The 17,113-nt window shown below is 34.2% G+C and overlaps 1 protein-coding gene across 2 annotated transcripts in view; it reads right to left on the reverse strand.

Annotated features, from left to right (window-relative positions):
- Nucleotides 1–394: 394 nt before the first annotated feature.
- Nucleotides 395–17,113, reverse strand: part of GRB14 (growth factor receptor bound protein 14) — a 127,832-nt gene continuing 111,113 nt past the window's right edge. For both annotated transcript variants that reach the window (XM_025404735.1, XM_025404736.1), the window contains 8 exons: nucleotides 16,327–16,437; nucleotides 16,040–16,135; nucleotides 9,805–9,885; nucleotides 4,941–5,057; nucleotides 4,778–4,850; nucleotides 4,575–4,662; nucleotides 2,006–2,099; nucleotides 395–754 (listed from right to left, as the gene is read on the reverse strand). In XM_025404735.1, coding sequence (XP_025260520.1) covers nucleotides 608–754; nucleotides 2,006–2,099; nucleotides 4,575–4,662; nucleotides 4,778–4,850; nucleotides 4,941–5,057; nucleotides 9,805–9,885; nucleotides 16,040–16,135; nucleotides 16,327–16,437 — 807 coding nt within the window. In that variant the 3' untranslated portion in view covers nucleotides 395–607. The remainder of the gene's footprint in view (nucleotides 755–2,005; nucleotides 2,100–4,574; nucleotides 4,663–4,777; nucleotides 4,851–4,940; nucleotides 5,058–9,804; nucleotides 9,886–16,039; nucleotides 16,136–16,326; nucleotides 16,438–17,113) is intronic.

Raw genomic sequence — 17,113 nt, forward strand, 5'->3', positions numbered from 1 at the left:
TGAACTATTTAATAATATTTTTAAATTACCTGGAAAAAAATCAACATATTTCAAAATGGTTTAAAGCTACTATCTCAAAATATGATTTCATTTTAAGAAGATCATAAACCCAGAAAATATATAATTCAAAATAGCTTTTACTTTCATTAACAGGTTGTGGATAGTTTCTTTTAATTGATAAATTATCATATTTCTTAACATTAAAAAATAGTATAATTGAAATTTAGTGCACAAATAATTATTTCTGACCCCCAATTTATTTCATATTTTGTGTTTGAGAATTCTGATATTGCTATATAGTAAATAAGGGAAATAGATGTTTTAATATGCATATTTGAAGAAAATATTATAGTAATGTAAAAATCACACAAGAACACACCAAGTCAATTTTTTTCTAAGGTTTAATTTTAACTAATGAATTTTAAATGATGAATGTTAAGTCAATCCAAGTCTTTGCTTATTTGCAATGCACAAACTATTTTTTTTGTAACTTGCAGGTAAAATACATTCTTTTCACATGGTAACATTTTCACCCTTATTTATGGTCTTTTATTATTTTTCTTGAGTCCTTTTTCTTCAATAGTTTAGTAAGTCACTTCTGGTTTGGCTAGAGAGCAATCCTAGCACAATAATGTTTCAACTTGCAAGGAAGAACGCCCTTATTGAGTTGATAGAACTCCACCAGTTGTATTAGATCTGTAAATCTTGTATGGCCATCATCCAGTGTGTGGAACATTTCACCGTCATCTTCTACCTGCAAAAGGAAAAGCAACAAATAAGTAAAGAGGGTACATTACACAGAAGGACAGTCATATTCGATTGCAAACTATCTCCACATGCCAAAATTGCCAAGTTTTTCAAACTAAAAGACAGTGAAAAGAATGTTATGGCATATCTACTTGTTTTTTGTAACAGCACTTGCATTTAAAAGAAATATCAGCTGATCCCTGGATAAGCATTGCTACTCTACTTCATCTAGTTCTAATTCTCTCAACATTCTGTTAGTAAAGACAGTATGACTATTTTGAATCAATGCAAGAAATCTACAATATTCCAAGTAAAAGTAAATGAAGATTTTAATGCTCCCACTTAGAGAAATTAATTTGCTTTTCTAAATGTTATCTACTTAGCCACAAAAATGAATATTTACATAATTTTATTAGTAGATTTATTCTGAAGCAATCACATATTATGCTAATAGAATGTCATTTTGTCAGTTGTCTTTTTTTTAAATCAGGGAAGTCTTCTGGTACTAAACAATTCATATTTGCTAGGGACATTGATCACAAAATAAAAGAAGTAGGGAGGATACTTTATATAGCCTTTGGATAATTCCAAAAAAGAGGCAATTCAAAAGGATGCACTAGTAATTTAGCAGTATTATGGAATACCTTTCCAAAAAGACTGAAGCTTCATTCCACACCATTCAGTTCCAATATACTACACACATTGAATACATACAGGCACACCCACACAGACACACAGCAGCAGAGGCAACAGAAATCCCAAAGCAAGTTGTGTGCCACAGAGAAGCCCAAGCACAGAACTTTTAAAAATATGTTCAGAGTGCTTTCAGTCTTCACCAGTTCCATAGAATCTCTGTTTCTAGCCAAAGGCATTAAAAACAAAACAAAAAATTTTGAGAAAAGAGAGGGGAAAGGGCTTTAAAGTAATGTTTTCTAAAGAGCTGTTAGTAGAATTCAGGAGAAAGAAGTTTGGTGCCCTTTTAACAATAGGTGGCATGGGGTCTATACAATATTGCTAAATCATATTTCATAGAAAAAGGAAAATTTAATTTTTACAATTCCTGTATTTCTTATATTAATTCAGGCTCATAAAATCATTTCTGCCAAAGTTAACTATAGTCAAAGTACAAGCTCCCAAATTATATTTAATAAAAAGACCAAAAGAAAACCAAAGTTTCCAAAAGCTTATGCATTAAGATCAAAAGCTTATGCATTAAGATCATTTCTAATATACAAATGTGAAATCACAAATTACTTACTGGTATAATTTGAAAGTGCTTTATTTTTTGTCCATGACTCATTGACAGTACGAAAGTTTTGGGGTTACTCTGACTATCCCGTACCAAGAAAACTCTAAAGAGAGAGAAGGAATTTCAATGTTTCTATATTTACTCATGGATTTCATAGAACTACAGTGTTAACAAATTCAAGAAGTGTATGCATAAATGTAGCTGGGGACTCCTTTACTATGTATTCAATGGGTGGTATTATCCAACTTGGCAATCAATGTGGTATAACACAATCTGTACTATAAAGCTGACATTGGTGCTAATGTAATTTTAATAGGCTAAATACACAACCCATTTGTCATATTGTTTGATCACAATAAACAATACACTGTTATGTCTGCATCAACAATTGGTGCTACATTCTCTTTGCACTGGGAAACTGGGTATTCACATGTAACTATTCTGCTTAAAGATTAAGGCATTTGCATATTGTTATTTTACCTTCTGGGTCATGTTACGCTTTGAAAGAAGGTAAGAATTTAGAATGAATTTTTTTTGTCTTTTGAAACAGGGTCTCACTCTGTCGCCCAGGCTGGAGTGCTCTCGGCTCACTGCAATCTCCGCCTCCTGGGTTCAAGCAATTCTCCCACCTCAGCCTCCCAGGTAGCTGGGACTACAGGCACATGCCACCATGCCCAGCTAATTTTTGCATTTTTAGCAGAGACAGGGTTTCACCATATTGGCTGGGCTGGTTTCAAACTCCAGACCTCAAGTGATCCACCTGCCTCAGCCTCTCAGAGTGCTGGGATTACAGGCATGAGCCACCATGCCTGGCCTGAAATCTTATTTTATAATAACCCCCTCTTCTATACTGGATACCCTTTCTTTTGACTCTGGTTTTAACTGTTACATACACAATAGCAAGAAAGAAATGAATATATTGTTTTTAAAAAAATCTTGAATTTATCAAATGTTTAAGCAAAATGTTTTAAGCAAAAAAAAAAACCATCCGATCAACACATACTTTAACCTTGAAGAATGCAGCAGAAAAGCCTCTATAATGTCAGGCTAGAAAAACAAGACATGGCCTCTAATGGCCTAAGAGAAAATTGCTGCCAGAAGTAGATTCTTATTTACTGGCAGTGCAATGCAAAACCAGTTTTGTATTAATTGTTGGTAAACACACTGTGTAAATGATCCCCACTGGTGAATCCAATATGAATCTCACTGTGCCTGGGCCAAGAGGCAGCCAAATTTAAAGCATCACAGATGTCTGACGAAGTTATCCATTTCATTTGCACTGTGTGAGATTCCGACATTACATCACTGGGAAATGGGACAAAGGGGCGTTTCACTGGGAAATCAAGCTGTAATTCTCTTCCCATTCTCAAGTAGATCACCACTACCACCTAGTGGATCACTTGGCACCATCACACCTCTCCAAAAGAATACCAAAAATATTAAAAATAAAATATTATCATTTTTATATGATCATTTCATTCACTTTATAAATACTGGGCTCAGAAACAAAGAAAATTATAATCCTTCAAAACATTTTAATAATTCTTTGTGACTCATTTATTTTCTTGGTTTCATCAGATTGTAATTCTACTGATTGTTCAAATTTATATCCAAAAAGACTGCACTCCATGCAAAGAAACATATTAAAATATCTTATTTACAGTCTGGGGAAATGCTGACTTGCTATTAATCTTCCATGTGAAGAAGCATTTTTATCCAAATTTCAGTATTAAATCACCTTGAAACCTTGCCATTATCTGAAGTCAACTTTTGAAGATAAAAGATCCCATCACCACTTGTTTAAATTGATAATGATTTCAGTTCTCATCTAAACCACAACACAACCTCCCTCATTTGTACTGCATTTGGAAAGGGAATTCAGCCAGTATTATAGAAAATATCTGAAACATCGAGTAATTTGAGAAAAATAAAATTCTTCACATTATAAACCTTTCATAATACATTTTATATTTCTCTTTTGAATTCCATGGTACCCCACTAAAAGACAACATGAGAAACAGTTGAAAGGTACTCTTTTCACAGGTTTATATTACTTTAAGATGTTAAAATTTAGAGAAAGGACAATAGGGATGTAAACAGAAAAAAAAAAGTGTTCAAAACACATACGAAACAGATTTTTACTTAACACACATTGCATCATGCCTAAAAAAATACAACAGGTGACATAATGTCACAATATAAACCATACTTTGAAATCATAATTATATGTTCAAATCAAAATATTGACACTTAAAAACAAGTTCATTTTTCCCCCATCAATTGATATCTGAGATGCTAGAATCAGCACATAATGGGTAATATTAGGGATCACTGGTTAAGAACAAGATATTCTATTCTGTTATTTGTTCATTTATATAAAAATACCACGCACCCACTATGTACCAGGTATAATACAGATACTGTTAGAATACAATGACAGCCTCATTTACAGAACAATGTCACTTCTGTTTTATGATAAGCCCAAATCAAGAACTCTTTGTGGCTGTGGAATAAATAATTACTGCTTATAGGAGAAATCCAAATCACAAGTACTCAAAATTAAAAATACCAAACTTACCCATCCACAAGTCCTTGCTGAATAATCAATCGCTGAGCCTCATCTCTAGAAATTTTGTGGTGAAACCATGGCTGGGACCGGTGGATAGCTAAAGAAACAAGATGGATGAATGCAAAGCTTTGTTTGAGATGACTGCAATCTCATTACATGTCCTTTCCATGTCTATCCGTCTACTCAGTGGCAATGACTATGAACAGACATACCCATGTTTGTGGCAGAGCTCTGTGAAGAGGCAGTGGGACTACCGTGAGTGCCCAGGCGTAAACATCCTTTTTTCTGAGCAAGGAAGGGGAAAACAGATCTCAAGTTTTTAGGTGAAACAAACTGAAATCATAAATATTTTGAAGAACGTGAAGCTACTTGTACCCTCCAAGCGAGTCCCTCTTCAACTGCAACTGAAAGGGCTTCAGTGGGATTTTCTATAACTCTGCTTTTCTGGCCTGAGAAGTCCATTGCTACCAGGGAATTCTCTGATACACTTCTCTGGAAAAAAGAAACACATTTGAATCATGAAAATATTATTTGAAAGTTATCTTTCAAAGAAATAGAAAGTGCTTGTCAATTTCAGTGTTTTTCTCTCAGTGTTTTTCTGGCAGTACATTTCCATTCTAGAAGGCAGTGCCCAAAGTGGCTAGCAGAAAATTTAAAGTGAAAATACATATTCAAGATACAATGGCACTATAAAATATTTTTGTTAAATAAGCTAAATGGTAATTTGTTAAGGTATCTGAAGAGTTGAATAAACAGATTAAAAGCTTTTAAAGCATGTCTTTCTTCTAAAACAAACTTATCTTTTCATATTCTCTGGTAAAATGAGAAAACTTACATTTAGAAAGGAATAGTTCTTCCCATGGTTAAAAAGATACAGTTTCTGAACTGATCTCTCCATTAAGCTTTGAGATCCATCAGTCATCAATTAAATGTCAAATCCATCTACTTATGAAGCAACTAGTTTTTAAGATTCAAGATACACAAAAGTTATAACTTAGATTGACATACATCTCTTGAGAAATAATACTCATATTTTTAATGAGTTTTATTATGGAGCAAACTAGAATATGTATTTTAAAAGTTTATCACATCAACTTTCATCTTAGAAAATGAAATTTAGAGAAAGAATAATCCCGATAATTCCATAATCTTAAAATTTCCATGAGTTAACATATGAACACATTTTCATCTTGTGAGAATACATCTGGCCACATGCGGGCTGCAAAAATAGCCTGAATAAAAACTCATAGAAGGTAACTTTAAAGAAACTTAGTTTAAACAAGTGATAAAGTCATTGTCTTTGCTAATTACTTCTTGTATTTATATTATTTGAGTTGAAAGTAAAATATGCAAAACCTGGATCTTATTTTTCTTTTTTGTTTGTTTCGGGCTCTACTTTACAACCATCTTTTAACAAGTATGCCATCCCACAACAAGTCATGAATCCTAAGAAAGCCCATTGTTAAAATCCTTAGTCAAGAATCCCACTCAGTGCATACAACATCAAGAAGGAATTAAAATTCTCCAAAAGAAAAAAATTTAAACACACCCATAGAAAATAACAGTTATTTTCTACTAATTAATAGAAGAGCAAAACCCAAAGTGGAGTTGTAATAGTAAACCACTAGCCAGACTGCATCTGGGGCCCCCTGGCTTAAAAACATTTTATCTCTCTTTATGTGGATTCCGCTATACCTGGCTTGGTTACACAGACTATAGTCAAATGTGGGCTTCAAACAAAACCTTATCGACAAAAAACGTTAGGACTCCTTTATCACTGCATCACATATTCCACTTTATTAGCATTCATAATTTTCTCTTCAAACTATGCTGTAGTGGCCTACAATCTTATTATGGTTCATCTGTATTTCTAGAGATCTGGCATGCAACCTTTCATTTGTTACAGGAGCCTTTCTAACTGACAGCTGCTCTTTCCACACAGATGCTGTCTCTGTAATCTCTATTTGCTGTCACACCTTAGTTTGCCCTTCTCACCCCGTGAGCTTCTGTGCAGGTCTGCAGACCAGTCGGATATACTTGTGCTTTGCTGACATTAATGAAAAGCATCCACCTGCCCAAACTGCAGAGTAAGTTTCCTCAATCATAACAGTTTTATCCTTATAATCTCTCTCCCTTTACATGCCAAGGTAGGTTCTGTAATCTCAACTCCCTGGCAACATAAAAATACCATTATATTAAGAAAAAAATAAACATAATCAGTTGTCCTATTTTTCTCCCTCTAGTATAGCAGGCCAGGAAATAAAACAGGATCCTGTGTTCCCTATTTACTTGACATACATAAGAAGATGACACTACAAATAAGGAACATTTTCATTTGCTACATTAACTAGATTAAGGGAAAACACAGGACTATAGCAAATGTTTTCTACTGAATGGCAGGTAGTGGATGAAAAATTAATAGTTTATCATCGGTGGACAAAGAAATGGAAGTAAAGCAGAGTCTGACAAACTCAAAAGGTCATTTTCAGCTCAGTTTCTTTCACATAGAAAAGCGATGTTGATAACATTCAGAGTTGGTTATATTTCTCCAACACTTGTCCCCTTTTCTAGCTCTTCCTTCTTAGGACATGAGCAGGGCAGGCCCTAAAAAATGGGTCCATGATTTTAATGGCATGACTTTCTTTTTAAGAAAAAAAAAATAGGTCTGGGTATACCCTGGATTATCCAGCCCACACTTTGAGATCACATCTACTCATTCTTAGTGAGGCTGCACATAAAATGGTTTTTCAGGCAGTTTGGCTAGGTGACAACCAGTATCATCCCATTTGAAGGATTTAGATAAACTTACAGTGCCACCATTAGCAAGAAGGCACAAAATTTCTTGAGATATTATTCTCTCATTTGCTTTATACAAAGCTACACACATCAGAAATGCAATGGTTTCTAGATTATACAACCATCACCCTCATTTTACACTGCAGGATACCAGTGACTTGACCACAGTCACACAGGCAGCTTATGGTAAAAGCAGTAACAGATATGTCTGGTGTAGGGTTCTTTTATGTTCCATAGAGTGGGAAATACAGTGAAGAAATTGCGGTTTAGAATGTTTATCCTCAGGTCAAAAGTGAAGAATAAAAAGAGCTTGAGTAGACTCGCCTTCTCCAAACCTCCATCCCCTCACTCTAGCCAGGGCAATATTGATAAATGTTCCTTTAAATGAATCTTTTGTTTTCCCTAAAAAGGACCAAACATATTTGGCTTCCTGAAATGTCTGCTGCTGATTGATTCTCACTTCAAAGGCTGATGGGGTGGCTGTTACATGCTATATATAGCTAAGATGTTCATTACGGTTTGAGAAGTTTTTTCTCATTTCCTTTCTCAAAATGTGTAACTGGAAAAGTTAGGAAAAGAAAGAAAAGAATATTGTTCCTTTAAAAATATAACTAAAGTTTTATACTAAAATGTATACTAAAAACTTATGTGTTAATCGCTGAAAATAGTGCCTGGATGAAAAGCAATAAAGGCTGGTAAAGAGTACTGGCATTGTTTAGGTCCCTGATTCTTCCCAAATAATCTGGAAAAGTGAGATTTTATACAGACACCAAAGTCAACACAACTACTTCCCAAAACTTCTAAGTTTCCTTCATGTAAATTAATAATATTAAAGATGTAATTCTCACATACTACTGTGTCTGATTATGATAACTGCCACTCAGGATAGGTCTTTACCACACAGGCACCTGCATCCCAACTCACTCAAGGAGTATCTCTTCCTCTACCTGGCACTGAACAAGGAAAGTCACACTAATTAAACTGTCATCCACATCTTGATCAACAGCAGCATCACTTTCAATGGAAAAAGGCAAGGGTAATACCACACACGTATGCTGAAGGTGATGAGAATGGGAAGAACTTCCTTTATAACCATTTTTCCTATGATTGAGAGGACACTAAACAATAATTGCCTCCAAATATTTGGCTGCTATTAACATGTTCATCCTAATAACTTTGGACTCTAAAAGAAATTTGGAGGAGTTTAGGAAAGGATTAATATAATAAAATTCATTATTATTCTTATATACATATGAAATGAAAGATAAAAGTAAGCTGAAAAAATGTAAAAATATTCATCCTAACATGATTGCTTTTATAAACTTCACTGTGTTCCTTAGTTTCTTATTTTAGAACTTAAAAGTAATACCACACAAAGATGAAAAGTTATTCTTCCATAACTTAAAGCGATGCAACTACAAAATTGGGGTTCTTTTTCTATATAGTCTATCAGGTTTCATAATCAATATTATTTCATGCTTCATTCCTAGAACTGAGCATTTCATCTACTATATTACACGTGGGGTAAATGCACCTTCCCTGGTCACATCCACGAAGAGCATATTTTTAACCTAAGTGAAAATGTAGATTTTTAAAAAAATGCACATTAACGGATTTGTAACACATGTGCATACATCTGAATTCCTAATACACTTTATCTTAAGGAGTGCAGCAAAAATAGCAGAACATAAATCTTAAGTTCAGAAATACATTTCTTATGTTAATGCACACGAAATTAAAATTAGATCCTAAAGAACGAAAAAGATGTGCCTGTGTGTGTCTGCAAATAAATATCCAAGTTACATTTAGTATAAGTCTGAAAAGCAGTGCTAGAGTTAATGTAACACATGACCTATATTTTGGCTTGCGGTTTTTGGGTTTCCTGGAAAGCAGTCTGCTTTTAAAGGACCTGGAACTTAAAAAAATTACTGTTAGAAAGCCAAAATGCAAAAGAGCTCACATGTGTATACTGTAGCTTTTAAAATTCCAAATCACTGGCATCTTTATACTAGATTGTCACAATCCCAGAATCAGTATTAAAATAAAAAAATGAAACCACAATCAAAACCAACAATTAACAAATCATAAGCTAAAATGCCAAAGAACATGTTCTGTAAATTATATTTTTAAGATCTAATCTTCAAATGTTGTAATGACAGAGAAAGACACATAATTCTTTCAAATATTTAAAACTTTAACATATACTATCATATGTTTTATTAAATACTTTATGTATAATGATATGATTTTATCACATAGGTAGCAAACAAATAAAATCCAAGAATAAAAAATTCAATGTAACATTATACTAGAATGGTGCCAAAGAATTACTTAACTAACAGACAGTAATGTAAATTATTATAAAATACTGTTATGTAGTGTAATTTAAACGAATATAATGTAAATGTAAAATAAAATACAGGCTCAAGAATTTGGTCCTTACCATAGGTGATATGCTCTGTGAACTGCAGCCACTTCTACCTTGATATGGATGCATATAATTCTGGTACAGCTGCATGCCATACTGCAGAATAAATAAATAAAACACATTCCCATCACTTTTACTAATCTGATAATTTATGAAAATCAACACTTTCATCAATTATACAATATAAATATAAAAAGAATTAAAGCAAACAAGTAAAGCAACCAAAATGTTGAAAGATAAACTTCTAGTGCCCTGCAATAATATATTTTAAAAGACAATTGAAGTCTTTTACTTAGACCTACAACTTAAAGTCCAGCTCACCTGTACAGAGTTCTGGAGCTGACATTTCTACTCATTATTCTTAGCACCAAATTGTACCACAACTATCTGGAGTAGTACACTGCCTCATGATAAAAAAAAAAAAAAAAAAAAAAAACCTCACTTGGGAAGGGTGATGTGCTTTCTGGTACAAAGATTCCAAAAAGTTCACACGCATGCTAAGCAACACTGTGCAAAATTTATTGTACCTCTCTGACGAACAACTAATGATTTACTTTCCCTCTTTGGTAAATCCATAAACATGGCCCTATGTTGAAAATTATCGACAATATAGCATCCTCATATCAAAACTATTAATACCATTATTAATGTTTTACTTCAAATTCAGGGAAACCAAAATAGTGGGGAATCAAGCTGATTTCAAACAAAAGGTTTCAAGGTACAATATAAGTGGCAGAAGATAAGAATTTCAGTGTCTTCACTTTCAGGAGGCAGCATCGTATGGACTGAGCTGGCAGGACAGAATTGGAAAACAGGTCTGGATTATAACTGGATTATTTGTTTGAAAAACAGTAAGAATGCCAACTGCCAAGACCAAACTTGTCCTGGAGTTTTCCACATCTGAATTTGGAAGCTAACCTCCTTTAGGTTTAAGTCATTTTGTGAAAAAAAAAGAAAAGAAAAGAAAAGAAAGAAAAGAAACAGAAAACAATGGAATAAACAGCCTTTTTTCCCCTATATTCTGCAATTCTGTCCGTTTCATAGAGCCATAATGAACTTAAAAGTTAGGTTTTATATGAAAGAGATTAAATAGACACCACGGAAGCAAATCTTACCCGAAGGATAAATTCTATTTAAACATTCCAACAGAGCTGTTTTTCTACTAAAGACTATTTCCTTAAAAGCAATTTTAGCACAATGGATATATTTGGTAATTAGGCAAAAAAAAAAAAAAAAAAAAAAGAAAATCAGAGGGGATCTAGAGGAGTCACTGTTTTCAAGATTTTGCTTTTAACATGAAGGCAAACCCACACTCATTTAAAATTCTCTGTGTTGACTTCTTATCCAATTATTTCCCAACTTCTAAAAATTATTTTTTAATTTAAGGTTTGATTGACATTAATGGGACCTAATGAAATTTATTTCAAATCAACTCTAAGCCTACAATAGCTTTAAAAAGAAGGCAGAGGAGCTTAATTCCTAGTCAAATTCATTTTGGAGAATATATAATAACCTCAAACCAACATTTTCACAAGAAACATGCTGCTTGGCCACCTTTTATTTATCTGCATTGAAAAGCCTGCTACCTACTAATAAGTCTGTTTTCTTCAAAGATGTATTGTCCCTGGTACCTGCAGTGTTAGGTAGTTGCCTCTGTGCTGCTGGAGGTCTTTAGCAGGCATTTAACTCTGGACAAGAGGTAGGGCGGGGGTCACCTTAACATTTCTCCATCCTATGGCGGGGCAGATAGGGGACCAAAATATGTTAGGGAGGACCTAGCAGAGTTCTAATTGAAAGGGAAGGAAAAGAGACAACATGTAACTAGCACATTACACATAAGAAAATCTCCCATTGTCTAAGTCTCAGATATTCTATAATTCTATGTGTAATTAGAATTTATCCAAAGAGAAAACGAGAGTCTCCATCTGATCCATATGAAGACTTAATGTACATATAAAAGAAAAGGACATAAGAATAAAACAAGTGGCCAAATTCTTGGTGGGAGGTTGTATCTAACAAGTGGTGTATGATGAAAAAAGAGGGCACTCCCAGTTCAGCCAAGATGGTATCTCCTTGTTTATCCCCACTAAGTACAATGGTAAACTCTGGAAATAACACAGTAGACAACAAAAGAAAACAAAGTACGTGTTAGAGACACTTCTACCATCTGGCGAGCCCAGCTGCACCAGCCAGGCGGATCCAACAGGAGGAGCCCTGCTGACAAGAAATTGCCAGGGAAGCCAACTCACTCCACCATTAGAATGCCACAGGTGTGTCTGTGTTGTGAGACCTGGAGTAAGCCCTGGATTCCTGTGATCTGGATATTTTATAGTGTAAAAGAGATCATATCATCTCTTTCCTGTTTGGGTTCTCATAGATTCCACATAAGGGGCCTCACAGATGCCTCCTCCCTCTTCAGTCTCATCTGGAAAAGCTTCGCCATTATGGAAATGAACAGGAAACACAGATGTGGTAGGTGGAATAATGGTCCCCCAAAGATGTCCACATCCTAATTTCCAGAGCCTCTATTAAACTACATGGAAAAAGGGAATTAAGGTTGTCAATCACCTGATTGTGAGGTTAGGTGATGATCCTGGATTATTTATGTGGGCCCAGTGTAATCACAAGGGGCCTTAATAAGTGGAAGGGAGAGGCAGAAGAGGCAGAACCAGGGAGATGGCAGTGTGAGAAATACTTGGTGTGACAGTGTTGGCTTTGAAGACGTTGAAAGGGCCCCCAGACAAGAAGTCTGGGGGGATTTTAAAGGCTGCCAAAAAACAAGGTAACTGGATTCTCCTCTAGAGCCTTCAGTAAGAAATGCAGCTCTGCCAACACCTTGATTTAATCCAGTAAGACTCATTTCAGGCTTCTGAACTAAAGAACAATAAATTTATGTTGCTTTAAGTCACTACCCTGGCGGTAATTTATTACAGCAGTTGTAGAAAACCAACACAATGAAGCATCTTTCATGGGAATCTGTGATTGAAAGATGCCTTAATAACAGTAAGATGAGAAAAAATAGTGAGAAGGGAACATTCTTCCAGGAACTAACATCATGGAAATGGAAGAATTAAAGAAAGTTTTTAGTGTATTTTATCCATTTTTAGATGTGCATTTCAAAATTTAACATCTACAAATTTAACTGTATCCTATAATCTATAATATCTTATATTCACTATGGACCTAGTGATTTGTAATTGCCTGATACCTTTGGTGGGATTAAGAAATCACCAGCATCAAACCTTATATACGCAATATTAGTGGAAAACAGCCCCACGCCATATCCTGTGTAAAATACAGGTATCTGTGACTCTGAGATGAAAGTGATTCAGAAAAGCCAGGCTTAGAATATGAAGAAGTTTTAAAGATACCTTAATTAATGCATTCTACTTATATATTTTATTTTATATTTATGTGTGCATATACTTAATGCATATATATGTGTATGTGTAAAATACATTTATGTGTGTGTGTGTGTATATACATATATCTGAGTGTGTGCAAACAAAAGTGATTAAATTACAAAATCTAGGTTTAAATAAACCTAACATAACTATCTCAATAAATAAAACAAAAATTATAAGTGATATGAAAGCATCATGTCATCATTTTCTTGGCATCATTTTTTTTCCTTCTAATGCTAATAAAAATAGTGATGTATCCTGGTAAAAACCAATAGCTTCTCAGATTAAGTGAAATGTTGATTAAACGAAGTAGGCTCACCACCTGCTTCTGTGCTGGGTGTCAAACTTTAAGCCCAAGGGAGGAAGAGAGGAAGATGGGTTAACAAGGTTAAAGAACATCCCCCTTGCAGTCTAGCCTGATTTCCAGTTTTGAAAACAGAGAAAACCAAAAACCACAAGGTAATTTTCTCTACCATAACTCTTGATGGAGTAGAGCCTTCCAAAGAGTACCAGCCTCTTTATCTGTAAAATTGGACGGCTGGACAAAGTTAGTAGTTCTTATTCAGAATCCCTAAGGATGGGGCGGGGACCACATGTAAATTCAGAAAGCTTCTCAGGTGATTTTAACAGCAGAATATTTGAAAAACAAGCAAACCTCTCATAAAGAAGTAAACATAGTGGCTATCTGCCAAAACAGCAAAAGAATGTAAGTTTCACAGTTAAACAAAAAGCTTCATTTAAATCGTTTTTTAAAACTTTCTTCCAATATCACTTCACATCTACTAGAATGAGCATAATTAACAAGAACAGGAACCAAAAAAAGTAAATAACAAGTACTGACAAATATATGAAGAAATTGGAACTCCCATGCATTACTGGTAGGAATGCAAAATGGTTCAGCCACTGTGGAAAAACATTTTGGCAATTTCTCAAAAAACTAAACATAGAATTACCATAAAGCAATTTCATTACTACAGGTATTCCCCCAAAATTGAAAACCTGTACTCAAACAAATACATACACACATATTCATAGCAGCACTATTCACAATAGTCAAAGGTAGAAACAACCTAAATGTCCATCAGTGAAAAAATGGATAGACTGTGTTTATCCAACATATAGATAGATATAGAGGGCTATACATACAATGGAATAGTACACAGCCATAAAAAGGAATAAAGCGCTAGCATATGCTTCAATGTTGGTGAAACACAAAACATTATGCTAAGTAAAAGTCAGAAACAGAAGGTCACATACTGTATGATTCCATTTACATGAAATACGTACAATAGGTAAATCTACACAGACAGAGGCAAACTAGTGACTGATAGGGTCTGGGAGTAACACTTAATGGGTGTGGAGTTTGCTTTTGAGGTGATTAAAATGTTTTGGAACTGAATGCACTAAATGCCAATGAATTACTCACATTAACAATAGTGTGATTAATTTTATATTTTGTGAATTTTACCTCAATTTAAAAATTGAAAGAACACAAAATAAAACTTTCTTCTAAACCTGGTATGATAATAATTCTGATTATGACATTCTGTCCTTCTTTACCCTGATCTCTCTTAAGTCGGATGCTAGGAAGAAGTCAACAGAGAGCAGAAGAGGTAAAAATGGCAAAGACAGAAGAAAAAAAGTACACCTGGAAAATATACAAACTACAAATCAATTGAAAAGTTTACTGCATCCCCTTCTTCAGGGTAAGTGAAATGGGGGAACCTAAGGACTTCACAATGCTCCAGCTGCTCTGATTTTCATTTCTAACTATATTGAAAAGCTAGTTTTAGTACACTCATTGTTAATAATCTAAATCTTCCTGTAGTAAGAAAAGGATTACATATATGTAATACACATGTAAAATGTATAATCATTATATTGGCAAATTAAATTAGTGCCTAGGCATAAATCATAAAGAGTACCTTAGAAAATGTTAAATGCTCTCATTTTAAACCAAAAATTTAGTAATAACGATAAATTATGTATTTTGTTGGCTTCAGCAGCAGCAATACTAACTAATGTGGACAGGCACATTGCTTGGATTGTATCTTTTCAGCAACAACAACAACAACAAAATTTTGTAATTTCCTCCCTAACTGTGACTACCAAATCAGTATCTTTAAAAGGAAATAGTTGATAATTGTTATAAGTATACATTTTAAGTTTTGCTCAATTTACTGGCAAACAGTTTTTGAAAATAAATGTGCATTCTATACATTCTGGAAGAAATCAGTTCTGCTTTTATTTCCTATGAGCGTCTACCATTAGAATATTGTTACTCATTTCAAAATCGCTCAGCAGCAACAAATAATTATGCTTACGGAAGTTGTAATTTCCACTTAGCACAAGAGTAGATGTTTAAAAAATATATTCACAGTAAAATTGTACAGTAATTTGAGTCATGCTTATTAAACTAGAAAGCAATTCATAAAACACAAATCGAACACAAAACAGTTACATTAAATATCGCAAGGGTGGGCACGTTTTAAAACATACTTTACCTTGGATTGTTGGCAACATTTTAAGAATGCAGACTTAGTCTTGTATAGGAGACATTTCATTTAATTATACTGGCTATGTAATACCGTCACAAAAGTAAAAATCAGAACATTTCTAGAAATGGAATACTTACTCCATACACAAAAGAGAAATGTATTAGGTTATCCCATTCTACTCCAAAATGTTTATCATTTAGAATTTTAAAAACATACACATTTGGTGGTTATTTTTCTTCTTTCTCATGTAGCCACCCAGTGAGACTTCATGTTCTGAATTACAGATATTTTCTAACTTTTATGGTACTCACAGCATTTAATAGAAATTCATGCCTCCAGCGAGATTACCTTAAGCAATCTAATCGCGGTCACCCAGCACGTCCTACTCTGCTCTTCTTCTGCACAGAGCATTTTCAGGTCTCGGGGCCCTCCCGCTTTGTTAGGCTAGAAGGCCACAGCACATTGTTTATCGTTAATGCATATCTTGAAGGTAACACCTGTTGAAATAAAAGCCACTAAAATTCTCCTATATATAAGAGAAAGCTGTCTCTTTTCAAAAGAAATTAAAAGAAACTCAAGCTTACCTAAAAGGCTGAGGCTTGCTTTATTCATCTATCAAAATATTAAGCCTGTACCTTAAAGCAGAATCCATAGTTAGTCGGTGCTCCATGCTTTTTTTTGCCTGCCAGTGACACATAAATATCACTATTGCCAAATTCGCTGAAAAACTGCAAATGCCGCGGTTCCTTAAAAAAAAAAAGTATTGAAATGGATACATATTTTGGCATTATCTTTTTTGTTTGTTTCTATTATATAATTGATACCTTGGGCAAAAACTTATGACCAACAGAAGCTCAGTATGATGTCACAAAAATAAAAGGAGGAAAAGAAATCTAAGTTACTATATCTTTAATTAACCAGGAGCTGGATACAATTGTATTTAATTTGAGAAGTGAAAATTTTGTTTATAATTTAACTTCCAATAATAGAAATAAAGTCCTGTTTTAAACTTCCGATTCTCTTTAACCACCATTTCAAGGAATCTAAGAGAGAAAAAAGTTAGCAAAGATTGGCTTTTGGAAATGTATTCCTCATCCAGCTTTCAAATAATGGTAGCTCAACAAAGGGGAGAAGTTTGGTTTGAGCTTCCATAGCCATTAGAGAAGATAAAAGAGAACAAGACAATGATTCCTGCTTCATTCACACACAGTCATCCCTCACATTTGTGTATAGCGGAACACGCCACAGGAAGCAGCGACTGCAGGAATCTCTAACTTCACAAAAGGAGGAAAGAAAGTCTGTACAGATAGATGAGTTCAGGGAAATTAGCTGGCAGAGGAATGTTTCTGATTTTCAACACAAAGTGGAATCATGAACAGCTATTTCTTCTCTGGGAAATCCAAGAGATTTAAAACTGGTCAT

This window comes from Theropithecus gelada, chromosome 12 (assembly GCF_003255815.1).
Source record: "Theropithecus gelada isolate Dixy chromosome 12, Tgel_1.0, whole genome shotgun sequence".
NCBI lineage: Eukaryota > Metazoa > Chordata > Mammalia > Primates > Cercopithecidae > Theropithecus > Theropithecus gelada.